Consider the following 27,307-nt stretch of genomic DNA (forward strand, 5'->3'; position numbering starts at 1 on the left):
TTACATTTGTGTATCATCATCGGTATCCTCTTCAGCTGATGATGAGGAGGATGACTTGGCCTAGAAAAATAATAATAAAGAATTTAATTTAAGTATCCAAACATGCACCAAGTCCCAGTCACCCATCACCCCTGTTGCTCCATGACCTACATTGGCTCCTGGTCTGGCAACGTCTCAAATTTTACAAATCTTATCTCCTTGTTCAAATCCCTCCATGGCCTCGCCCATCCCTATCTCTGTAACCTCCTCCAACCCCACAACCCTCCCCGAGAGGGAGAAAGGAATAGAAGGATATGTTGATGGGGTTCGATGAAGTAGACTGAAAGGAGGCTCATGTGGAGCAGTCCTGTTGGGCTAAATGGCCTGTTTCTGTGTTGTAAGTACAATGTAACTCTGCCGTTATCCAATTCTGACCTCTTGAGCATCCTCGTTTTCCATCGCTTCACCATTGGCAGCCGTGCCTTCAGCTGCCTGAGCCCCAAGCTCTGGAATTCCCTCCCTAAACATCTGCACCTCACTCTCCTCCTTTAAGACACTCTTTAAAACCTTCCTCTTTGACCAAGCATTTGGTCACCTGTCCACCTACTTATGTGGCTCAGTGTCGATTTTTGTCTGATTGCACTCCCGAGAAGTGCCTTGAGCTATGTTTTGCTAGGTTAAAGGCACTAAATAAATGCAAGTAGTTGTTGTTGAGTGATTTACCTGCTCTCTCCTTTCCTGTGTAGGGCTGTCAGCTACTGGCTCCTCAGTTACTGGCTCCCCATCAATGTCTTCTTCTTTGATATTGTCGGAAGGAATAACTGGCTCAGGCGTTGGCACTGGGATTACAGTCGGAGAGGTTGAAGTATTCGTTGCTTTGAAGTGATCATACCCTTCCTTTCCAACCACCAGCACGCTCAGCTTATCCCCACTGCTCTTTATTTTCTCCACCAATTCTTCGTGTGTGTCCGCCTCCACATTGACACCATTCACTTCAATCAGTATGTCATTCACTTCCAGGCCTGCCTCGTCTGCTGAGCTTCCTTTAGCAACCTTGGGGGAGATGAGTAGAACTTTCTTAATGCAACATTTTGTTATAATCTGGAGCGCACAACCTGAAAGGGTGATGGAAGCAGATTTAATAGTAACTTTCAAAAGCGAATCAGACATATACTCAAAAAGGAAAACATTTGCAGGGCTATGGAGAAAGAGCAGGGGGGACTGGGACTAATTGGATAGTTCTTTCAAAGAGTCGGCAGAGGCACGATGGGCCGAATGACCTCCTTCTGTGCTATGTGATTCCCTGTCAGGCCTTAAATGCAAACAAACTGACTCATCCCCACATAGTCAAGATCTTGGCTTGTGTATATCATATTTTTCTCGAGTGCTGATTGTCTTTATTTTGGCAAGCCCTTGTAACTTTAACTCGCCAATTCAATATTATACCACTATCGATTCAGAATGAGAGACTTCACAGTTAATTATTGACAGAAAGGTTACAGAAATTATTTTCAAGAAACCATGGAAACCATAACTGTTCCACATTGCCTCTTCCCTCTGCAGAGCACCATTGCTCACCCTACATTTGCCTAAACAATGCAGTTCAATAATACTTAATTGGCTATGAAACATTGTGGGGCATCTGGGAATGTGAAAGGAGCTTTATAAATCATCTCTTGCCAATTCCCCCACCATCAACATTCTGGGCGGGGGTAGTGGGGGGGATGGGGGGCAGGAGGTGACCATTGATCAGAAGCTGACCTGGACCAGCCATAGCAATAACCTGGCTACAAGGGCATGACGGACGTTGGACATTCTACTCACCTCCTGACCACTCAATAGTAACTTTCAAAAGGGAATTGGATAAATACTTGTAAAGAAGAAATGTGCAGGGCTATGGGAAAAGTGCAGGGGGAGTGGGACTAATTGGATAGTTATTTCAAAGAGCCAGCACTGACACGATGGGGCTAATGGTCTCCTTCTGTGCCATATGATTGTAACTTCTAAGGGGTCAAAATTCCATTTCTAACGCCACCTGTTACCGCCGGTGGGAGGCCGCTACCAGGCGGCAAAGTCCTAGCATCGCTGGTAAGCAGCGTCCACGCCTCTGGAGAAATTCAGTTGGATCTTTGGTAAAGGTGCCAAGCGGTAACGCTGTGCCCTCTAATGCCACCCACATGATGACGTCATCCAGTGTGCAACGTCCCCTTGGCGCCGCTCTGCCGATATTTGGTCTTCACTACGGCCTTCCCGGCAGGCGTTCTTACAGCCGAAAAAAGCATTGAGTACATAACGGATCTCAGGCGGAATCGCCCAGAGAGCAAGGTAAGTTTTTTTTTAAATTTATTTCTGCATGTTTTCATTAGTTGTAACAGTGTGTGTGTGGGTCGGAGAAGTTTTAATTTTTTTTTCTCTTCCCGTTTTTTTAACCAACCTCCCATTGCGAAATTGAGTCGGCCTCCAGAGCTCCCGCCGCTTTGGCGCAGAGGATGAGTGTGCAATGCCACTTTTTAGTGCTGCTCTCTCATCTTTGGGAGTAAAAACTGAATTTGGCCGTTTGAGCCTGCACCTCATGCCTGATGGTAAAATCAGCACTCAGGCGGGCGACACCACCTCAAAAACGGCAGTACCGAATTTCGACCCCATAGTGTTGAAATATTTGTACCTGTTTTATAAACTGCCCTTGCACACCCTTGATTCCATTGAGAATGAAGCCGTATCCTTCTGGGCCTTTCGTGAGGTTGCACAGTTTGGGACTGTGTTGAGGACTGTCCGCCGATCTCTCACTCTCTTGGGACTCCTCACTCTCCACTGGCAGATGTGATTCATAAACTTCTTCCCAGTAGCAAATTGGAGAAATGCCAGCCTATGATTGGATATTAGGAAGGTGATGCAAGTTACCACTTTAATTAAAGATTACAGCTATGATGGAATCGTACCATGATTCATTGCGCGGAGGTCACAGGTTATCTGCCAGGTTGTGGGGAAATAAAGTAATCTCGGTATCTGTCAACGCCGTAGCAGAAAGCACAATTTATCCGCACCCCCCACTGACAATGGACAATACAAAACATTCGATCATTACTAGTTACAATCATTATTCTAAATAATCACAGTCATGTGGAAAATAGACCTTGGGTACATGTACTGCACAATGTGGGACTGACCATTGGGTAAATGTAATGGAATGGCGAGGTCAGAGTCGAGGAGCCCAGCAGCAAGGCAGAGGCCCAAGAGTGGTGCAGCGTATAACAACAGCGGGGTCGGTGCCCAAGGAAGGTGCAGAACGGGGCAGCCCACACTGCGCTCTATGAACAGTAGGAGATTGTGTGCGTACTAGGTCCATGCAGCAGAGCTTGGTCTCCAGTCGTCTTGGTTAAACTTTTCCACTGGACCAAGACCTTGTTATGTCAAGCCCGTGTGTTGGCTGGTGTGCAGCGGCCACTCCATGTTAAAATAATTCACGCACAAGCATCTTCAATCATTCAAGATGTAGATCGGGACTTGGAATGTGAGGTCCTTCATTGAAACACCTGTGAACTCATCCCTTTTTGGTGTGGAATAAGGTCATCCTTGACATGAGGGACTACCTCATACTATACTATGCAAAATGTACAGACACTGGGACTGCACCCTCAGTAAATGTACTGGACAGTGTGGGACTGACCCCTGGGTAAATGTACTGGACAGTGTGGGACTGACCCCTGGGTAAATGTACAGAACACTGGGACTGACCATTGGGTAAATGTACTGGACATTGTGGGACTGACCCCTGTGGTAAATGTACAGAGCAGTGTGGGACTGACCATTGAGTAAATGTACTGGACATTGTGGGACTGACCCCTGGGGTAAATGTACAGGACAGTGTGGGACTGACCATTGGGTAAAAGTACAGGACAGTATGGGACTGACCATTGGGTAAAAGTACAGGACAGTGTGGGACTGACCATTGGGTAAAAGTACAGGATAGTGTGGGACTGACCATTGGGTAAAAGTACAGGATAGTGTGGGACTGACCATTGGGGTAAATGTACAGGACAGTGTGGGACTGACCATTGGGTAAATGTACAGGATAGTGTGGGACTGACCATTGGGTAAATGTACAGGATAGTGTGGGACTGACCATTGGGTAAAAGTACAGGACAGTGGGACTGACCATTGGATAAAAGTACAGGACAGTGGGACTGACCATTGGGTAAAAGTACAGGACAGTGGGACTGACCATTGGATAAAAGTACAGGACAGTGTGGGACTGACCATTGGGGTAAATGTACAGGACAGTGTGGGACTGACCATTGGGTAAATGTACAGGATAGTGTGGGACTGACCATTGGGTAAAAGTACAGGACAGTGGGACTGACCATTGGATAAAAGTACAGGACAGTGGGACTGACCATTAGTCTCAGAATAAGGAATCGCCCATTTAAAACAGTAATGAGGTGGAATTTCTTCTCTCAGAGGATCGTGAATCTTTGGAATTCACTACCGAAGAGAGCTGTGGTGGCTGGGTCATTTAATATATTTAAAGTGGAATTAGACAGAATTTTGAAAGATAAAGGAGTCAAGGGATATGGAGAGAGGGCAGGGAAGTGGACTTAAGGCCAAGATCAGAGGCCAAGATCAGATCAGCCATGATCTTATTAAATGGTGGAACAGGCTCGAGGGGCCAGCTGGCCTACTATAGCTCATATTTCTTATGTTCATATGTAAATGTACAGGGCAGCATGGGACTGATCATTGGGTAAATGTACAGGACAGTGTGGGACTGACCCCTGGGGTAAATGTACAGGGCAGTGTGGGACTGACCCCTGGGGTAAATGTACAGGGCAGTGTGGGACTGACCATTGGGGTAAATGTACAGGACAGTGTGGGACTGACCCCTGGGGTAAATGTACAGAACACTGGGACTGACCATTGGGTAAATGTACTGGACATTGTGGGACTGACCCCTGTGGTAAATGTACAGAGCAGTGTGGGACTGACCATTGAGTAAATGTACTGGACATTGTGGGACTGACCCCTGGGGTAAATGTACAGGACAGTGTGGGACTGACCATTGGGTAAAAGTACAGGACAGTATGGGACTGACCATTGGGTAAAAGTACAGGACAGTGTGGGACTGACCATTGGGTAAAAGTACAGGATAGTGTGGGACTGACCATTGGGTAAAAGTACAGGATAGTGTGGGACTGACCATTGGGGTAAATGTACAGGACAGTGTGGGACTGACCATTGGGTAAATGTACAGGACAGTGTGGGACTGACCATTGGGTAAATGTACAGGATAGTGTGGGACTGACCATTGGGTAAAAGTACAGGACAGTGGGACTGACCATTGGATAAAAGTACAGGACAGTGTGGGACTGACCATTGGGTAAAAGTACAGGACAGTGGGACTGACCATTAGTCTCAGAATAAGGAATCGCCCATTTAAAACAGTAATGAGGTGGAATTTCTTCTCTCAGAGGATCGTGAATCTTTGGAATTCACTACCGAAGAGAGCTGTGGTGGCTGGGTCATTTAATATATTTAAAGTGGAATTAGACAGAATTTTGAAAGATAAAGGAGTCAAGGGATATGGAGAGAGGGCAGGGAAGTGGACTTAAGGCCAAGATCAGAGGCCAAGATCAGATCAGCCATGATCTTATTAAATGGCGGAACAGGCTCGAGGGGCCAGCTGGCCTACTATAGCTCATATTTCTTATGTTCATATGTAAATGTACAGGGCAGCATGGGACTGATCATTGGGTAAATGTACAGGACAGTGTGGGACTGACCCCTGGGGTAAATGTACAGGGCAGTGTGGGACTGACCCCTGGGGTAAATGTACAGGGCAGTGTGGGACTGACCATTGGGGTAAATGTACAGGACAGTGTGGGACTGACCCCTGGGGTAAATGTACAGGGCAGTGTGGGATTGACCATTGGGGTAAATGTACAGGACAGTGTGGGACTGACCCCTAGGGTAAATGTACAGGAGAGTGTGGAACTGACCCCTGGGGTAAATGTACAGGGCAGTGTGGAAGTGACCCCTGGGGTAAATGTACAGGACAGTGTGGGACTGACCCCTGGGGTAAATGTACAGGGCAGTGTGGGACTGACCCCTTGGGTAAATGTACAGGGCAGTGTGGGACTGACCATTGGGGTAAATGTACAGGACAGTGTGGGACTGACCCCTGGGGTAAATGTACAGGGCAGTGTGGGATTGACCATTGGGGTAAATGTACAGGACAGTGTGGGACTGACCCCTGGGGTAAATGTACAGGAGAGTGTGGGACTGACCCCTGGGGTAAATGTACAGGACACTAGGACTGACCATTGGGTAAATGTACAGGACAGTGTGGGACTGACCATTGGGGTTAATGTACTGGACAGTGTGGGACTGACCCCTGGGGTAAATGTACTGGACAGTGTGGGACTGACCATTGGGGTAAATGTACTGGACAATGTGAGACTGACCATTGTGGTAAATGTACAGGACAGTGTGGGACTGACCATTGGGGTAAATGTACTGGACTGTGTGAGACTGACCCCTGGGGTAAATGTACTGGACAGTGTGGGACTGATCATTGAGGTAAATACACTGGAAGTGGGACTGACCATTGGGTAAATGTACAGGACAGTGGGACTGACCATTGGGGTAATAGTCTCAAAATAAGGGATCGCCCATTAAAATGGAAATAAGGATGAATATTTTCTCTCAGAGGATCGTGAATCTTTGGAATTCACTACCCCAGAGAGCTGCGGAGGCTGGGCCACTTAATATATTTAAAGTGGATTTAGACAGAAGTTTGAAAGATAAAAGAGTCAAGAGATATGGAGAGAGGGCCTGGAAGTGGAATAGAGGCCAAGATCAGAGGCCAAGATCAGATCAGCCATGATCTTATTAAATGGCGGATCAAGCTCGAGGGGCCAGCTGGCCTACTTCTGCTCCGATTTCTTATGTTCTTATCTAAAAGTACAGGACAGTGTGGGACTGACCATTGGGTATATGTACAGGACAATGTGGGACTGACCATTGGGTAAATGTACAGGGCAGTGTGGGACTGACATAGAAACATAGAAAAAGGTGCAGGAGTAGGCCATTCGGTCCTTCGAGCCTGCACCACCATTCAATAAGATCATGGCTGATCATTCCCTCAGTACCCCTTTCCTGCTTTCTCTCTATACCCCTTGATCCCCTTAGCCGTAAGGGCCATATCGAACTCCCGCTTGAATATATCCAATGAACTGGCATCAACAACTCTCTACGGCAGGGAATTCCACAGGTTAACAACTCTCTGAGTGAAGAAGTTTCTCCTCATCTCAGTCCTAAATGGCCTACCCATATCCTAAGACTGTGTCCCCTGGTTCTGGACTTCCGCAACATCGGGAACATTCTACCCGCATCTAACCTACCCGTCCCGTCAGAATCTTGTATGTTTCTATGAGATCCCCTCTCATCCTTCTAAACTCCAATGTATAAAGGCCCAGTTGATCCAGTCTCTCCTCATATGTCAGTCCAGCCATCCCTGGAATCAGTCTGGTGAACCTTCGCTGCACTCCCTCAATAGCACGAATGTCCTTCCTCAGATTAGGAGACCAAAATTGAACACAATATTCCAGGTGAGGCCTCACCAAGGCCCTGTACAACTGCAGTAAGACCTCCCTGCTCCTATACTCAAATCCCCTAGCTATGAGGGCCAACATACCATTTGCCTTCTTCATCGCCTGCTGTACCTGTATGTCAACTTTCAATGACTGATGAACCATGACACCCAGGTCTCGTTGCATCTCCCCTTTTCCTAATCTGCCGCCATTCAGATAATATTCTGTCTTCGCGTTTTTGCCCCCAAAGTGAATAACCTCACATTTATCCACATTATACTGCATCTGCCATGTATTTGCCCACTTACCTAACCTGTCCAATTCACCCTGCAGCCTCTTCGCGTCCCCCTCACAGCTCACACCGCCACCCAGTTTAGTGTCATCTGCAGACTTGGAGATATTACACTCAATTCCTTCATCCAAATTATTGATGTATATTGTAAAGAGCTGGGGTCCCAGCACTGAGCCCTGCGGCACTCCACTAGTCACTGCCTGTCATTCTGAAAAGGACCCATTTATCTCGACTCTCTGCTTCCTGTCTGCCACCCAGTTCTCTATCCACATCAGTATATTACCCTCAATACCATGTGCTTTGATTTTGCACAGCAGTTTCTTGTGTGGGACCTTGTCAAAAGCCTTTTGAAAGTCCAAATACACCACATCCACTGGTTCTCCCTTGTCCACTCTACTAGTTACATCCTCAAAAAATTCCAGAAGATTTGTCAAGTATGATTTCCCCTTCATAAATCCATGCTGACTTGGACCGATCCTGTCACTGCTATTTCATCCTTAATAATTGATTCCTGGGACATTGGAACTGGTTCTGGGGGAAGTGGGACCAGTACAAACCAGACAGTCTGCTCCTGGGCAGGACCGGAACCAATGTCCTAGGGGGAATGTTTGCTAGCGCTGTTGAGGAGCGGGTGAACTAATATGGCAGGGGGATGGGAACCTATGCAGGGAGACAAAGGAAAGTAGAATGATGGCAGAAATAAAAGATAGAAAGAAGAAAAGTAAAAGTGGAGGGCAGAGAAACCCAAGGCAAAAATCAAAAAGGGCCACATTACAGCAAAATTCTAAAGGGGCCAAATGTGTTAAAAAGATAAGCCTGAAGGCTTTGCGAGGAGTATTCGGAATAAGGTGGTCGAATTAACTGCACAGGCAGCAATTAATGAATATGATATAATTGGCATCACAGAGACATGGCTCCAGGGTGACCAAGGCTGGGAACTCAACATCCAGGGTATATAACATTCAGGAAGGATAGATAGAAAGGAAAAGAAGGCGGGGTGACGTTGCTGGTTAAAGAGGAAATTAACGCAATAGTAAGGAAGGACATTAGCCTGGATGATGTGGAATCTGTATGGGTGGAGCTGCGAAATAGCAAAGGGCAGAAAACACTAGTGGGAGTTATGTACAGACCACCAAACAGTGGTAGTGAGGTTGGGGACAGCATCAAACAAGAAACTAGGGATGCTGCAATAAAGGTACAGCAGTTATCATGGGTGACTCTAATCTACATATAGATTGGGCTAAACAAATTGGTAACAATATGGTGGAGAAGGATTTCCTGGAGTGTATTAGGGATGGTTTTCTAGACCAATATGTCGAGGAATCAACTAGAGGGCTGGCCATCCTGGACTGGGTGATGTGTAATGAGAAAGGACTAATTAGCAATCCTATTGTGCGAGGCCCCTTGGGGAAGAGTGACCATAATATGGCAGAATTCTTTATTAAGATGGAGAGTGACACAGTTAATTCAGAGACTGGGGTCCTGAATTTAAGGAAAGGTAACTTCGATGGTATGAGAAGTGAATTGGCTAAAATAGACTAGCGAATGATACTTAAAGGGTTAACAGTGGATAGGCAATGGCAAACATTTAAAGATCACATGGATGAACTTCAACAATTGTACATCCCTGTCTGGAGTAAAAATAAAATGGGGAAGGTGGCTCAACCATGGCTAACAAGGGAAATTAAGGATAGTGTTAGATCCAAGGAAGTCACATATAAATTGGCCAGAAAAAGCAGCAAACCTGAGGACTGGGAGAAATTTAGAATTCAGCAGAGGAGGACAAAGGGTCTAATTGGTAGGGGGAAAATAGAGTATGAGAGGAAGCTTGCTGGGAACATAAAAACTGACTGCAAAAGCTTCTATAGATATGTGAAGAGAAAAAGATTAGTGAAGACAAACGAAGCTCCCTTGCAGTCAGATTCAGGTGTATTTATAATGGAGAACAAAGAAATGGCAGACCAGTCGAACAAATACTTTTGTTCTGTCTTCACGAAGGAAGACACAAATAACCTTCCGGAAATACTAGGTGACCGAGAGTCTAGTGGGAAGGAGGAACCGAAGGAAATCCTTATTAGGCATGACATTGTGTTAGGGGAATTGATGGGATCGAAGACCAATAAATCCCCAGGGCCTGATAGTCTGCATCCCAGAGTACTTAAAGAAGTGACCCTAGAAATAGTAGATGCATTGGTGATCATTTTCCAACAGTCTATCGACTCTGGATCTGTTCCTATGGACTGGAGGGCAGCTAAAGTAACACCACTTTTTAAAAAAGAGGGAGAGAGAAAACAAGTAGTTATAGATCGGTTAGCCTGACATTAGTAGTGGGGAAAATGTTGGAATCAATTATTAAAAATGAAAGCGCATTTGGAAAGCAGTGACAGGATTGGTCCAAGTCAGCATGGATTTATGAAAGGGAAATCATGCTTGACAAATATTCTAGAATTTTTTGAGGATGTAACTAGTAGAGTGGACAAGGAGAACCAGACAAAGTCAAAAGATTGGTGTTCAAAATTAAACCACATGGTATTGGGGGTAATATACTGACGTGGATAGAGAACTGGTTGGCGGACAGGAAGCAGAGAGTCGGGATAAATGGGTCCTTTTCAGATGATAGGTAGTGACTAGTGGAGTGCCGCAGGGGTCATTGCTGGGACCCCAGCTATTTACAATATACATTAATGATTTAGATGAAGGAAAATGAGTGTTATATCTCCAAGTTTGCAGATGACACTTAGCTGGGTGGCAGTGTGAGCTGTGAGGAGGACACTAAGAGGCTGCAGGGTGACTTGGACAGGTTTGGTGACTGGGCAAATGCATGGCAGATGTAGAATAATGTGGATAAATGTGAGGTTATCCACTTTGGTGGCAAAAACACAAAGGCAGAATATTATCTGAATGGCGGCAGTTTAGGAAAAGGGGAGGTGCAACGAGACCTGGGTGTCATGATACATCAGTCATTGAAAGCTGGCATGCAGGTACAGCAGGCGGTGAAGAAGACAAATGGTATATTGGCCTTCATAGCTAGGGGATTTGAGTATAGGAGCAGAGAGGTCTTACTGCAGTTATATAGGGCCTTGGTGAGGCCTCACCTAGAATATTGTGTTCAGTTTTGGTCTCCTAATCTGAGGAAGGACGTTCTTGCTATTGAGGGAGTGCAGCGAAGGTTCACCAGACTGATTCCCGGCATGGCAGGGCTGACATATGAGGAGAGACTGGATCGACTGGGCCTGTTTTCACTGGAGTTTAGAAGGATGAGAGGGGCTCTCATAGAAACATATAAAATTCTGACGGGACTCGACAGATTAGATGCTGGAAGAATGTTCCCGATGTTGGGGAAGTCCCGAACCAGAGGACATAGTCTAAGGATAAGGGGTAAGCCATTTAGGACTGAGATAAGGAGAAACTTCTTCACTGAGTTGTTAACCTGTGGAATTCCCTACCGCAGAGAGTTGTTGATGCCAGTTCATTGGATATATTCAAGAGGGAGTTAGATATGGCCCTTACGGCTAAAGGGATCAAGGGGTATGGAGAGAAAGCAGGAAAGGGGTACTGAGGTGAATGATCAGCCATGATTTTATTGAATGGTGGTGCAGGCTCGAAGGGCCGAATGGCCTACTCCTGCACCTATTTTCTATGTTTCTGTGTTTCTATATTTCTATTCCTTCTTAAAATTACGTCATGAAGCATCAGAATAAAAGAAAAGGTGATTGAAATCCCACGGTTCTGGAGTTGCAATTTGATACGGTCCTGATTTAAGAGAAAGGTTCACTGGATTAACAGTGAAGTAACTCAATTCCAGATTCCACTCGTAGTACAACTGAGGTCAGTCACAATAGGTTTTCTCGTTTGACTTTGGTTCTGTGATGAGTCATTCACCCACCTGTTTGTAAAGATCATTCGTTAGACTATCGACAACAAGGAATGTGGTCTTGTTCCCGCACTTCTTTATCTTATCAACTAGGGATTCATGATCTAGATGGTCCACGCCATCCCCGTTCACAGCAACCAGAAGATCACCATCAACTAGCCCGGATTTTTCTGCTGGACTGTTTGTGTCAATCTCCCTGATGTAGTGACCTAGACATTTACAAAGGAATGACGTTAATGAACCAGTAGGGTTTTTACGACAATCCGATAGCTTCATGGTCACTTTTACTGTGGTGCGGTCTTCTGATTTGAAGATGCAGAGTTAGACCGGGGGCATCAGCGAGGGACTCGATGGATACAAAGATTGGATGTAGGTCAACGTTCCTGAACTCGATCCCACGGACCGACTGTAACCTTTACTGCAGTACTGATTATTCTTCTTTTCACATGCCAGCCAACCGTGTTCCTCTTTCAACAAGATTCCCAACTTATTACCAAATAGTGGCTCACGCTGGGCACTTTTGGAGAATGGGTTGAGATGGTCCAAGGATAACTTCACGTAGGACCTTCACATCCCACAGAGAGGGAAGACCCTCGTGCTCTGAATTTGGTTTAAGTTCAAATGCAGATGACTGAAGGTAAAGGAAACGTGTTCCATCTCCCCCGCACTCTAAAATATCAACCGGAGCTGCTCAACCCTGCACCAATTTGTAAAACCCCTCTATCAGCTGGCTATAGATTCACAATTATATTTAATGGGCAGAGACTAACAATAACAACTTGTACTTATACGGCACCTTTAACATAATAAAACATTCCAAAGCGCTTCACAGGAAAGTTATCAAACAAAATCTGGCACCGAGCCGGAGATATTAGGGCAGGTGAAGAGGTAGGTTTTAAGGAGCGTCTTAAAGAAGGAGAGATGAGTAGAGATGTTTAGGGAGGGAATTCCAGAGTTTAGGGCCTAGGCAGTAGCCAATGGTGGAGCAATTATAATTGGGGATGCTAGGATTTGGAGGAACACAGAGTTCTCGGAGGGTTGTGGGACTGGAGGAGAATACAGATAGGGAGTAGGACGGGGCCATGAAGGATTTGAACACGAAGATGAGAATTTTAAAATCGCGGCTTTGCCGGACCGGGAGCGAGCACAGGGGTGATGGGTGAACGGGACTGGGTGCGAGTTAGGACACGGGACAGCAGAGCTTTGGATGAGCTGATGTTTACGGAGGGTGGAAGGCTGGACGCCGGCGAGGAGAGTGTTGGAGTAATTGGATGTGGAGATAACACAAGCATTAATCATTAATATAATGCAATCGACTTTCCGATACACACTGCAGGTGGGAGAGTCTTTGTGCTTGGAGTGCAAGTATTACCCCGTTAACCCAATCAGGAACAAGAATAAGAGCAAGAGACCTGGTTGTTTTCCTTCTTTAAGACAGGGTTCTTTAAGGGCAAGTGTCACGCCCATGACTTCCTGATGCGCACTCCCACGGGGGGAGACTCTGCACCAGGAGCAGTGCTTGGAAAATCAGGCCCTTACAAATAACACCGTAGTTTACAATACCCTGGCATCCTTGTTCCATTCGCAAGTAGAAACCGTAGCCTTGAGCTCCTTTGGTTAAATCCACGATCCGTGGTTTGTGAGGCAGTCCTTTCACACTTGCCATTGATGCCACAATCTTAATCATTTTGTCTTTGAAGTATTTATCTGAGGCCTCGTCCATCAGCAGGAGCACAATGTTGTTTCCTGACGCTTTCATCTGCAAAACGTTCAACATGGTAAAAAATATGTATCAAAAATCTTATTTCCGGAATGAGGATAGTTAGGCTTTATCCAGTAGCAATATTAAGAAAGAACAAGCTTGCCTTGATGTGGTGTGCTTAAACCAGTGAATTCATAGAATCATAAAAACTTACTGCACAGGAGGAGGCCATTCAGCCTGTCAAGCCTGTGATGGCTCTCTGTAAGAGCACTTCAGAAGGCCGGCTCGGCTCGACAGACATGTCATGCTTAGTCCCACATGCCCTGCCTTTTGTCCTTAACCCTGTAGGTTCCCCACCCTCAAGTACCTGTCCAACTCCCTTTTAAAATTATTGATGGAATCAGGTTCCACCACCTTTTCAGGGAGAGTGTTCCAGATCCTGACAACTCTCTGAGTGAAAACATTTTTCCTTATCGCCCTTCTAGATCTTTTGTTAATGATTTTAAATCTATGACCTCTGGTTTTTGACCCACTCGCCAGAGGGAATCGTTTTTCTATATCTACTCATCATCTTGAAAACCTCTAACTTTCTACTCATCATCGTGAAAATCTCCTAACTTTTCCAACCCCTCCTCATAACTGAAATCCCTCATCCCTGGTAACATCCTGGTAAACCTCCTCTGTACCCTTCCTAAGGCCTTTACATCTTTCCTGAAGCGCGGTGCCCAGAATGGTCCACAATACTGCAGCTAATGCCTAACCAGTGCTTTTAGATTCTATTCCGCTATTTAGTAACCCATATGCTTTTTAAACCACCTTCGCAACTTGCCTTGCCAGCTTTAAGAAATAATTTGAAAGGCAACCACTGGTGTTAGGTCAGCAAATTTAGCAGCCAATTTATGCACAGCAAGATCCCATAAATGGTAAATCAGATAGTAAATCTGTTTTATTAAGTCGATTAAGGAAGGAATGGTGACCAGGTCATTGGGAGAACTCCCTCTTCTTTATATAGTGGCAATAGATTTTTAAACATCCATCATGCAGTTGAACTGGGTCTTAAGATCTGAACCGAAAGATGGGGCAGTAGAATGGAGCCAGGGTCTAGCCACAGTCCGAAGAGATACGAGGGCCCCAAGCCTGCATTTTCAGGGAAGGAAGGAGATTGGTTGTTCTCCATGGGGGTTGGCCAGAGGAATCAGAAATGGGTGTTTTGCAGTTCAGTTCCGATAAACTGCAATCATTCTAAGTGTCAGGTTGAACTCAGCCACCTAGGGGAAAGCCTTCCTCACTGAGCTAATTGTAGTGAGATTGCAAACTGTTCCTTTTAGAAAACAGCCGGAGCCATCTCTCTCCACCTTCTCTTCGGGTTAGGTAAAGTCCCACCTAATGTATCCATCATTACACCCCTCCACGTAAGGTCAGTCTGATAGGACTCACACCTAACGGTATGATATGTATTATAAAGGGCATTTGTGAGACCACACCTGGAGTACTGTGTACAGTTCTGGTCTCCTTACCGAAGGAAGGATATACTTGCCTCAGAGGGAGTGCAACGAAGGTTCACCACACTGGTTCCTGGGATGAGGGGATTGCCCTATGAGGAGCGATTGAGTAGACAAGGTCGATATTCTCTAGCGTTTAGAAGAATAAGAGGTGATCTAATTGAAACATATAAAATTCTTAAGGGACTTGACAGGGTAGATGCAGGGAGGATGTTTCACCTGGCTGGGTAATCTAGAACACGGAGTCACAGTCTCAGAATAAGAGGTCGGCCATTTAGGACTGAGATGAGGAGAAAGTTCTTCACAAAGGGTTGTGAATCTTTGGAATTCTCTACCAGAGAGCTGTGGATGCTCGGTCGTTGAGTATATTCAAGATATGTTGATACATTTTTGGGAACAAAGGGAATTAAGGGATATGGGGATAGTGCGGGAAGGTTCTTATGATCATATTGACAGGGAGAAAAAATAAGTTCATGTGTAATTTAAATATAGTTAATGATCCACAGGGGAGATGAGGAGATATTTATTTACGCAGAGCGTTATGATCTGGAAGCAGATTCAATCATAACTTTCAAAAGGGAGTTGGATAAATACTTGAAAAGAAAAAATGTGCAGGGCTATGGGGAAAGAGCAGGGGGAGTGGGACTAATTGGATAGCTCTTTCAAAGAGCCGGCACAGGCACGATGGGCAGAATGGCTTCCTTCTGAGCTGTAAGATTCTATAAAGAGACAAACTATACATACTTGATGGAATATTGGTACCAGGTGTTATCTTTTTATTACACACCAATGGTCACTGTGATGATTTCATGATCTGACTTTTGACCACATTGGAAAATCATCCCTCAGATATAGTCTCGGTGCCAGGAATGAAATAATCCACCTTTGGCAAAACAACGTCAGAGCAAATATGATCAGGTACCACATGGCCTAAAGCTTCTTCCTACCCAACAATGTACCTTACCCCAATTTCAGAGGAGCACAGGTACTCCTTTACTGTCCCAACAACAACTTGCATTTATATTGTGCCTTTAAAGTAACACCCCAAGGTGCTTCACAGGAACATTATCGCACCAAATTTGACACAGAGCCACATAGGAGAGATTAGGGCATGTGACCTAAAGCTTGGTCAAAGAGGTAGGTTTTACGTCGCATCTTAAAGGAGGAGAGAGAGGTAGAGAGGTGGAGAGGTTTAGAGGGGTAATTCCAGAGCTTAGGGTCCAGGCAGCTGAAGGCACGGCCACCAACGGTGGAGTGATTAAAATCGAGGATGCGCAAGAGGCCAGAATTGGAGGAGCACAGATATCTCAGAGGATTATAGGGCTGGAGGAGATTAAAGAGATAGGGAGCGGGCGAGGGCCATGGAGGGATTTGAACACGAGGATGAGAATTTGAAAATCGAGGCGTTGCCGGACTGGAAGCCAATGAAGGTCAGCGGGCACAGGGGGTGATGGGTGAACAGGACTCGGTGCGAGTTAGGGTACACAGCAGAGACACATTATCATTAGGGTCCCAGAGAGACATTAGCAGTTCCCATAGCAACCATTGCCATGGCTTCACTGCGTTAGCCTGAGAAAAGGATCATATATAACTAAGCACTCTAGCGCTGGCTGAATGATTGTAACTATTTTGGAACCTCTGCAAACTTTTCACCATCCAGCCCTACAACTCTCTGAGATCTCTGCACTCCCCCAATTGTGGCCTCTTGCACATCCCTGATTTTAATCACTCCACCATTGGCGGCTGTACCTTCAGCTGCCTGGGCCCTGAGCTCTGGAAATCCCTCCCTAAATCTCAGCCTCAATCTCCTCCTTTAAGATGCTCCTTAAAACCTATCTGTTTGACCAAGCTTTTGGTCACCTGTCCTAATATCGCCTTATGTGGCTCGGTGTCAAATTTTGTTTGATAGTCGCTCCCGTAAAGCGCCTCAGGACGTTTTACTACATTAAAGGTACTGTACAAATACAAGTTGTTGTAGTTAGAAAGGGAGTTTGATTGTACACTCGGAGAATGAGTCCAGACGTTACATCGAGTACCTTGGTCACCATTTGATCGTGAGTAAAGTTTTCAACATTTGCTCCATTCAGTTCAACCATTCGGTCGTTGGATTGGACTCCAGCATTGGAGGCAGCACCGGAAGGAGAGATCTCGGTCATGAAGAGACCAGGAACTCCTGCAAAAGGCAAGGTTTGAGTAAAAGCTAATGTCAGCAGATATTCGGGGTGAGCGGGACAGATTCTAGTTCCTTGGGATTGCACAGTGAGAAATCGTAAGTTCGCTCCCCGGATAATCCTCATTTCCCAATATGCACTCCCATATATCTTTTGAAAATTAATCCTGCAAAATAATACAGCCCCCACCACTTAAATTGTTCATCTTTAAATCGAACAACCATTTTTATCAGTCAAAAATGCATCAGCCAATTAGTGTTTGTGTTCACGTCAGTTTCAGAGTTTCCGGTCACGGCACCATAAGCGCTCTGTTTATTTCAGGCACAAACAGCTGGGCCCGAAATTCACCATCTCTGACGGGACGGCTACCGCGGAGTTTGGGTAGTCGATCGAAAAAATCGATTGGCCACCGCAGTCAGGTACTTTTCCCTCCCCGAGCCATATTCAGCTTGGGGGGAATTCCAGCGGTGTTTACTTCCGCCGGTAACGGTGAAGCCGCTGTAAAGGAAGGTTTCCAGCGGTGAGCTCTGCAGTGTACGGGCTGCTGGAAAGGGACTACCACAGCGAAATTCACCTGGCAGTGCCCTCGCAAGATTTTCGATGTGGTGCTCGAACGCAACATCGCTGGGGCCCTTTGGTAAGTAAAACGTTTTATTGCTTATTATTGTTTTTATTTCATTTTCCAGCATGCATCTGCAGCATTTATTATATGATATAGTTTTATTAATTATTATTGTTTTTATTTAATTTTCCAGCATGCGCAGTATTTATCTTTTCATATAGTTTTATTAATTATTCGTGTTTTTATTTAATTTTCCAGCATGCACAGTATTTATCTTTTCATATAGTTTTATTAGTTGTTTTGGCTCCATTAAACCTGCTGAGTGCTGCTCAGAGGTTTGCACATACTCCTGTACTTTTGTACAACTTTCAGGTCTGACACTTTACTGGAGTCCTGTGGGCTGCAGAGACCTGCTTGGCAGGGTTCACCCTGAGGATGGGAGAAGTGTTGGGAGGGCGACACCTGGTACACCTGGTCAGAAGCAGGGCAGCACGCAGGAGAAGGTGTCACCGTCAGCACCCTGCAGACAGGCAGCGGGCAAGAGAGGCAGCAGCCATGATTCGTTCATTCTGCACCAGACCAGTGTGCCTGCCGTCTTCACCAGCCCGAATCAGGATTGTGGTTGGCTGCTTGGGGACAAGGGATATCTCCTGTCCACTTGGCTGCTCACTCCTCTGCGAAACCCCAGGACAGCGCCAGAGTATGCATACAATGACGCTCACTGTGCCACCAGGTGCATCATCGAACAGTGCATAGGCTCCGGTGCTTGGATCGCTCTGGTGGCAACTTGCAGTACTCTCCTCAATAGTCTCCATAACCGCCGTGTTCCACTGCATGCTGCACAACTTGGCCATTATGAGGGGACAGTCGCTGGAGGTCGAGCCAGCAGTACCACCTGAGGAGGAAGAGGTGCAGGAGGAGGAGGAGGATCCCCATCACCCCAGAGCTAGGAGACGTCGACTCATCGCCACCCCGTAAGTGCCGGATGCAGACTGGCCAACACCCTCCTGAAAGGGTGGGTCCACATATATAAAGGTGCCTGACACCTCCCCTGCAAGCTACCACCATGCATTATGTACTGGCGGTCTGCCAGGTCTCCCCACATCAGGAAACAGTATTCTTCTTCTGTCCTCCACACAGTCCATCAGTATCTCCAGCTCCATATCAGTGAACCTGTTGGCTCTCCTTGCAGCTCTTACTCCAGCCATCCTTCCAACCTCCTTCCCCCTCAGGGCCTTGCTGCAAACACTTGCCTTCAAAAAGGCCAGGGAGCAGCTGACTCATTAGAAACCCTTACCTGCATGCTGAATTTCTCAGTATTGATAACGCTCAAATTAAGACAGCCACACCACTTAAAAATCCACTTTGGAAGGGTTCATTAGCGCTGGGACCCATTTGTTCACTTTTGGAGCTGAATGTGGGGTGACTCAGCCACGAAAACATTTTGGCGCTAATGGCCACAAAAAAGTAGGGGGAGCACCAGTTTTCCAGCGGTACTGACTTTCGGGCCCATGTTCTCACTTCGTTAAGGTCCAATTACCTTTTGTGTAATTAAACCCTTCTAAGTGGTGTGGGCATACACCAAGCACAGACTGCAGTATAAATAAAATGAGTTGCATTGCTGGCAGACTTCTTTAATTTCAGTCAGCATGGATTTATGAAAGGGAAATCATGCTTGACAAATCTCTGGAATTTTTTGAGGATGTAACTAGTAGAGTGGACAAGGGAGAACCAGTGGATGTGGTGTATTTGGACTTTCAAAAGGCTTTTGACAAGGTCCCACACAAGAGATTGGTGTGCAAAATCAAAGCACATGGTATTGGGGGTAATATATTGACGTGGATAGAGAACTAGTTGGCAGACAGGAAGCAGAGAGTCGGGATAAATGGGTCCTTTTCAGAATGTGGAGTGCCGCAGGGCTCAGTGCTGGGACCCAGCTCCTTACAATATACATCAATGATTTGGATGAAGGAATTTAGTGTAATATCTCCAAGTTTGCAGATGACATGAAACTAGGTGGCGGTGTGAGATATGAGGGGGTGATTTGGACAGTTAGGTGAGTGGACAAATGCATGGCAGATGCAGTATGATGTGAGGTTATCCACTTTGGGGCAAAAACATGAAGACGGATTATTATCTGAATGGTGGCAGATTACGAAAAGGGGAGGTGCAACGAGACCTGGGTGTCATGGTTCATCAGTTATTGAAAGTCAGCATACAGGTAGAGCAGGCAGTGAAGAAGGCAAATGGTATGTTGGCCTTCATAGCTAGGGGATTTGAGTACAGGAGCAGGAAGGTCTTACTGCAGTTATACAGGGCTTTGGTGAGGCCTCATCTGGAATATTGTGTTCATTTCTGGTCTCCTAATCTGAGGAAGGACGTTCTTGCTATTGAGGGACTGCAGCAAAGGTTCACCAGACTGATTCCCGGGATGGCTGGACTGATATATGAGGAGAGACTGGATCAACTGGGCCTTTATACATTGGAGTTTAGAAGGATGAAAGGGGATCTCATAGAAACATACAAGATTCTGACGGGACGGGACAGGTTAGATGTGGGTAGATTGTTCCCGATGTTGGGGACGTCCAGAGAAGGACAAAGGGTTTGATTAGGGCAGGGAAAATGGAGTACGAGAAGAAGCTTGCAGGGAACATTAAGACGGATTGCAAAAGTTTCTATAGATATGTAAAGAGAAAAAGGTTAGTAAAGACAAACATAGGTCCCCTGCAGTCAGAATCAGGGGAAGTCATAACGGGGAACAAAGAAATGGCGAACCAATTGAACAAGTACTTTGGTTCGGTATTCACTAAGGAGGACACAAACAACCTTCCGGATATAAAAGGGGTCAGAGGGTCTAGTAAGGAGGAGGAACTGAGGGAAATCCTTATTAGTCGGGAAATTGTGTTGGGGAAATTGAAGAGATTGAAGGCCGATAAATCCCCAAGGCCTGATGGACTGCATCCCAGAGTACTTAAGGAGGTGGCCTTGGAAATAGCGGATGCATTGACAGTCACTTTCCAACATTCCATTGACTCTGGATCAGTTCCTATCGAGTGGAGGGTAGCCAATGTAACCCCACTTTTTAAAAAAAGGAGAGAGAGAGAAAAAAGGGAATTATAGACCGGTCAGCCTGACATCGGTAATGGGTAAAATGATGGAATCAATTATTAAGGATGTCATAGCAGCGCATTTGGAAAGAGGCGACATGATAGGTCCAAGTCAGCATGGATTTGTGAAAGGGAAATCATGCTTGACAAATCTTCTGGAATTTTTTGAGGATGTTTCCAGTAGAGTGGACAAGGGAGAGCCAGTTGATGTGGTATATTTGGACTTTCAGAAGGCTTTCGACAAGGTCCCACACAAGAGATTAATGTGCAAAGTTAAAGCACATGGGATTGGGGGTAGTGTGCTGACATGGATTGAGAACTGGTTGTCAGACAGGAAGCAAAGAGTAGGAGTAAATGGGGACTTTTCAGAATGGCAGGCAGTGACTAGTGGGGTAACGCAAGGTTCTGTGCTGGGGCCCCAGCTGTTTACACTGTACATTAATGATTTAGACGAGGGGATTAAATGTAGTATCTCCAAATTTGCGGATAACACTAAGTTGGGTGGCAGTGTGAGCTGCGAGGAGGATGCTATGAGGCTGCAGAGCGACTTGGATAGGTTAGGTGAGTGGGCAAATGCATGGCAGATGAAGTATAATGTGGATAAATGTGAGGTTATCCACTTTGGTGGTAAAAACAGAGACAGACTATTATCTGAATGGTGACAGATTAGGAAAAGGGGAGGTGCAACGAGACCTGGGTGTCATGGTGCATCAGTCATTGAAGGTTGGCATGCAGGTACAGCAGGCGGTTAAGAAAGCAAATGGCATGTTGGCCTTCATAGCGAGAGGATTTGAGTACAGGGGCAGGGAGGTGTTGCTACAGTTGTACAGGGCCTTGGTGAGGCCACACCTGGAGTATTGTGTACAGTTTTGGTCTCCTAACCTGAGAAAGGACATTCTTGCTATTGAGGGAGTGCAGCGAAGGTTCACCAGACTGATTCCCGGGATGGCGGGACTGACCTATCAAGAAAGACTGAATCAACTGGGCTTGTATTCACTGGAGTTCAGAAGAATGAGAGGGGACCTCATAGAAACGTTTAAAATTCTGATGGGTTTAGACAGGTTAGATGCAGGAAGAATGTTCCCAATGTTGGGGAAGTCCAGAACCAGGGGTCACAGTCTAAGGATAAGGGGTAAGCCATTTAGGACCGAGATGAGGAGAAACTTCTTCACCCAGAGAGTGGTGAACCTGTGGAATTCTCTCCCACAGAAAGTTGTTGAGGCCAATTCACTAAATATATTCAAAAAGGAGTTAGATGAAGTCCTTACTACTAGGGGGATCAAGGGGTATGGCGAGAAAGCAGGAATGGGGTCCTGAAGTTGCATGTTCAGCCATGAACTCATTGAATGGCGGCGCAGGCTAGAAGGGCCGAATGGCCTACTCCTGCACCTATTTTCTATGTTTCTATGTTTCTAAAACCAGGGGACACAGACTTAGGATAAGGGGTAGGTCATTTAGGACTAAGATGAGGAGAAACTTCTTCACTCAGGGTTGTTAACCTGTGGAATTCCCTGCCGCAGAGAGTTGTTGATGCCAGTTCATTGGATATATTCAAGAGGGAGTTAGATATGGCCCTTACAGCTAAGGGGATCAAGGGGTATGAAGAGAAAGCAGGAAAGGGGTACTGAGGGAATGATCAGCCATGATCTTGTTGAATGGTGGTGCAGACTCGAAGGGCCGAATGGCCCACTCCTTGACCTATTTTCTATGTTTCTATGTTATTTAATGGTGATCCACAACATTCATCTTGATTGCTATCATTGCGCTAACCTATTATAATGGCCATCGCGGCCAAAATGCGATCGCACTAACACCCCTGTTATAAGGTGGGGTCTGAACTTTCCACCACCTACAAGGCACAAGTCAGGAGTGTGAGGGAATATTCTCCACTTGCCTGGATGGGTCCAGATCCAACAGCACTCAAGAAGCTCGACACCATCCAAGACAAAGCATCCCGCTTGATTGGCACCCCATCCACCACCTTAAACATTCACTCTCTTCACCACCGGTGCACCGTGGCTGCAGTGTGTACCATCTACAAGATGCACTGCAGCAACTCACCAAGGCTTCTTCGGCAGCACCTCCCAAACATACAACCACTACACTTAGAAGGACAAGGGCAGCAGGTGCATGGGAACACCACCACCTCCACGTTCCCCTCCAAGTCACACACCTTTCTGACTTGGAAATTATAGAATCATCGAATCATAGTAATTTACAGCATGCAAGGAGACAATTTGGCCCATCGTGTGCGTGCCAGCCAACAAAGAGCTATTCAGCCTAATCCCACTTTCCAGCTCTTGGTCCGTAGCCCTGTAGGCTACGGCACTTCAAGTGCACATCCAAGTATATTTTAAATGTGGTGAGGGTTTCTGCCTCTACCACCCTTTCAGGCAGTGGGTTCCAGACCTCCTTCACCGTCTAGGTGAAGAAATTTCCCCTCAAATCCCCTCTAAACCTCCTACCAATTACTTTAAATCTATGCCCCCTGATTGTTGACTCCTCTGCTAAGGGAAATAGGTCCTTCCTATTCATTATCTAGGCTCTTCATAATTTTATACACCTCAATAATATCTCCCCTCAGCCTCCTCTGTTCCAAAGAAAACAAACCCAGCCTATCCAATCTTTCCTCATAGCTAAAATTCTCCAGTCCAGGCAACATCCTCGTAAATCTCCTCTGTACCCTCTCTAGCGCAATCATCTCTTTCCTGTAATGTGGTGACCAGAACTGCACACAATACTCAAGCTGCGGCCTAACTAATGTTTTATACAGTTCAAGCATAACCTCCCTGCTCTTCTATTCTATGCCTTGGCTAATAAAGGCAAGTATTCTGTATGCTTTCTTAACCACCTTATCTACCTTATCTATTGAAATATATCAGCTGTTCCTTCATTGTCGCTGGGTCAAAATGTTGGAACTCCCTCCCTAACAGCACTGTGGGAGCAGCTTTACCACTGGGACTGCAACAGTTCAAGAAGGTGGCTCACCACCGGCAATTAGGGCAATTCGGGATGTGTAATAAAGGTCAGCCTTGCCAACAACGCCCACATTCCATGAATGAATAATTAATTAAAAACTGCAAGTCCTTTAAAACTTTTAATCAAGGCATTTAGCAAATCAGTAAAAATCAACTCAGTTTCTTGATACGGTTATTCTGATTAAGTATAATAAATATTCTAATTAGCGTAGACTTTTCCAACATACCCTTTCTTTTTGAGTTTCGGATAGCTTTATGAACTGTCGGTATTAAGGGGATTTAATAAGGGAAATGGTCACTCAATGTAACAAGCTTACTTATTATGGTAGAAGTGTTGCAGACTTATTACAATCTGAACTTCCTCATTTACATGTGTGCTGTGGGTCGGATGATAACCAGCATCCATTTGTATCTAGACTTTTAACCATGAGAAGAACATAAGAGTAGGAGTAGGTCATACGGCCCCTCAAGCCTGCCCTGCCATTCAATGAGATCATGGCTGATCATTTACCTCAACTCCATTTTCCTGCCCAATCCCCAAATCCCTTAATATTCAAAAATCTATTCATCTGTGTCTTGAATATACTCAACAACTGAGCATTGACAGCCCTCTGGGGTAGAGAATTACAAAGATTCACAACCTTCTGAGCAAAGAAATGTCTTCTCATCTCAGTCCTAAATGGCCAACCCCTTATCCTGAGACTATGACCCCTAGTTCTAGACTCTCCAATCAGTGGAAACAGCCTCTCAGCATCTACCCTGTCAAATCGTCTCAGAATGTTATTCATTTAAATGAAACCACCTCTCATTCTTGTAAACAGCAGAGCGTATAAGCCCATCCTACTCAATCTCTCCTCACAGGACAAACCCCTCATCCCAGGTATTCCAGGTGAACCTTTGTTGCACCCCCTCTAACGTAAGTATATCCTTCCTAGCTAAGGAGACCAAAATGGTACACAGTACTTCAGGTGTGGTCTCACCAGAGCCCTATATAATTGTAGCAAGACTTCCTTGCTCTTCTAACCCCTTTGCAATAAAGGTTAACATACCAGTTGGCTTCCTAAATGCATTAGATCAGTAAGTATACACCAAATTATTTTAAAGTCTTACCTTGGATGGTCTTCAGTGAAAATCCAAAGCCACAGGCTTGTTTCACCAAGTAGCACAATTTTGGCTGCGGTGTTTTTCCACTGACTCCATTCTCCACAGGCTGGATTGGGGTAGGATTGGGACTGCTGAGTTGAGATAGATTAATGCCTTGTTTCTTGGCATGTGTATAAGAGGCACCATCTAATACCAGAAGGGTGACCGAACTCCCATTCTTCTTAATCATTTCTACCACCTGAAACAGAGAATATGGAAGGTGGAAATTGGTTGTTGACAGGCGATAGCCAATCAGCTGCTAGCTTTATACCCCGCATGGTTTACTTTTCCACTGAATTCTGTCAGCCCATCGTGCCTGTGCCGCCCCTTTGAAAGAGCAATTCAATTAGTCCCATTCTTTTCCCACAGCCTTGTACATGTTTTCCCCTCCAAATATTTATCCAATTCCCTTTTGAAAGTTACTATTGAATCTGCATCCACCGGCTTTTCAGATAGTGCGTTCCAGATCACAACAACTTACTGCACACAAAAATGTTCATCTCCCCTGGTTCTTTTACCAATTATCTTAAATCTGCGTCCTCTGGTTACCAACCTTCCTGCCACTGGAAACAGTTTCTCCTTATTTACTCCATCATGATTTTGAACACTACTATTAAATCTCCCCTTCACCTTTTCTGCTCTAAGGAGAACAACCCCAGCTTCTCCAGTCTCTCCACGTAACTGAAGTTCCTCATCCCTAGAACCATTCCGGTAAACCTCCTCCGCACCCTCTGCAAGGCCTTGACATCTTTCCTAAAGTGTGGTGCCCAGAATTGTAAACAGTGAGGTCTAACCAGTGATTTTATAAAGGTTTCATATAACTACCTTGCTTTTGTACTCTATGCCTCTATTTATAAAGTCATGTAAATATTTTGTGGTGACAAGTCCTCCTCCATTCTCGAGGCTGGTAAAGAATGTTCCTAATTCCTGGCCTATTGTGGACAATATTCCCTCTAAGGGGCGCGGCCGTGCGCCGACACACCAATCGAGACAGCCCATCGCAGGCCGCTCGCCAACTGCTGCCGCTAGAAAGGCCACGCGGCGCATTTAAAGGGACCGCGAGTTCGCGGAAACATTGATGGTGGGGATTCTAACGAAATCTAGAAGGGTTTCCATAATGACCGTTGAAGTGGAGGGCGGGGTGGTGAGAAATGTTAGGGGACCTGCTGTTAGACCCAGCATATGCGGCCCTTACCTGTTGGTGCTCCTCACTATCCACAAACACCGTGTTGACCCTGAGGACTCGATCGCCATCTCTCAGACCAACTTGATCAGCTGGACCTCCCTGCACCACAGAGCGGATCAGGTGTCCCTCTATATTTTTCTCTATCCTTAAGAAGAAACCAAAGGTCTCGCCTTCCTTCTTGGACAGTTTGCAAACTCGAGGCTGGATTGGATCTGCCATCGTCTGCTGCTGCAATGACCTAAAATGATAAAAATAGGTGACTATCACCGGTCAAATTAGAATTGGCTGGATTCTGATGTATGGCTGCTTCCATTAGAATCGATGGACTGGAGTTTCTGCAAGTTGTCAAATTTTTATCTCATAATACTCCTGTGAAGCGCCTTGGGACGTTTTACTGCGTAATAGGTGCTATATAAATACAAGTTGTTGTTGATGGTTTTCATAAGAACATAAGAAGTAGGAGCAGGAGTCGGCCATTTGGCCTTTTGAGCCTGCTCCCCCATTCAATAAGGTCATGGCCGATCTTCTACCTCAACTCCACCTTCCCACATTATCCCCATATCCCATAATTCCCTTAATTCCCAAAAGTTTATCGACCTCTCTCTTGAATATACTCAATGACTGAGCATCAACAGCTCTCTGGGGTAGAGAATTCCAAAGATTCATCACCCTCTGAGTGAAGAAATGTCTCCCCATCTCAGTCCTAAATGGCCGACCCCTTATTCTGAGACTGTGACCCCTGATTCTGGACTCGCCAGCCAGAGGAAACAGTCTCCCAGCATCTACCCTATCAAGCCCCTTAAGAATTTTATATGTTTCAATGAGAGTATTAAACTCTAGAGAATATAGGCCTAGTCTACTCAATCAGCGCAATCCGTTCAAAATCAGCCAAACCAGTGCATAAGATCACGGAACTTTAAGCCCAAGTTATGCCCAGCATAAATCGAGTATCCGCGATCTTTTGCGTTGGTTTAATAAACGGTGGAAGCCTGCCCTACCCACAAACCCGGCCACACCCACAAACCCGGCCACACCCACAAGCCCGGCCACACCCACAAACCCGGCTACGCCCCCAGATTGAATTAATCACTGCGGCGAGTTTCCGCTAATTGAGTCCGTTTGCGAGTCTTCCAGGAAGCTCTTAAAATAAAATAAATTTTAGGCGCAAGGACAATAATGGGCATCTTTTAATAGCTTTTAATTATTAAAAAATATTTACTACTGT

General features: G+C 45.6%; 1 protein-coding gene across 1 annotated transcript; it reads right to left on the reverse strand.

The window, feature by feature from the left end:
• On the reverse strand, positions 1–26,301 carry pdzk1 (PDZ domain containing 1). Its single transcript, XM_070891413.1, has 8 exons — positions 26,092–26,301; positions 24,864–25,095; positions 16,972–17,108; positions 13,295–13,490; positions 11,744–11,940; positions 2,645–2,845; positions 703–1,032; positions 1–60 (listed from the first exon to the last, which is right to left on the reverse strand). The coding sequence occupies exons 1-8, from the start codon at positions 26,299–26,301 to the stop codon at positions 1–3; spliced, it is 1,563 nt and encodes a 520-aa protein (XP_070747514.1).
• Between the last annotated feature and the right edge of the window lie 1,006 nt (positions 26,302–27,307).

Source organism: Pristiophorus japonicus, chromosome 10 (genome assembly GCF_044704955.1).
Source record: "Pristiophorus japonicus isolate sPriJap1 chromosome 10, sPriJap1.hap1, whole genome shotgun sequence".
NCBI lineage: Eukaryota > Metazoa > Chordata > Chondrichthyes > Pristiophoridae > Pristiophorus > Pristiophorus japonicus.

Excerpts from the sequence above, each read along its gene's own strand:
- pdzk1 (XM_070891413.1), bottom strand. The coding sequence starts at position 26,301 with ATGGCAGATCCAATCCAGCCTCGAGTTTGCAAACTGTCCAAGAAGGAA. Across the intron at positions 17,109-24,863 it reads TTCACTGAAGACCATCCAAG|GAGTTCCTGGTCTCTTCATG; the intron begins GTAAGACTTTAA and ends TGCCTTTTGCAG. Across the intron at positions 61-702 it reads CACAGGAAAGGAGAGAGCAG|GCCAAGTCATCCTCCTCATC; the intron begins GTAAATCACTCA and ends TTATTTTTCTAG.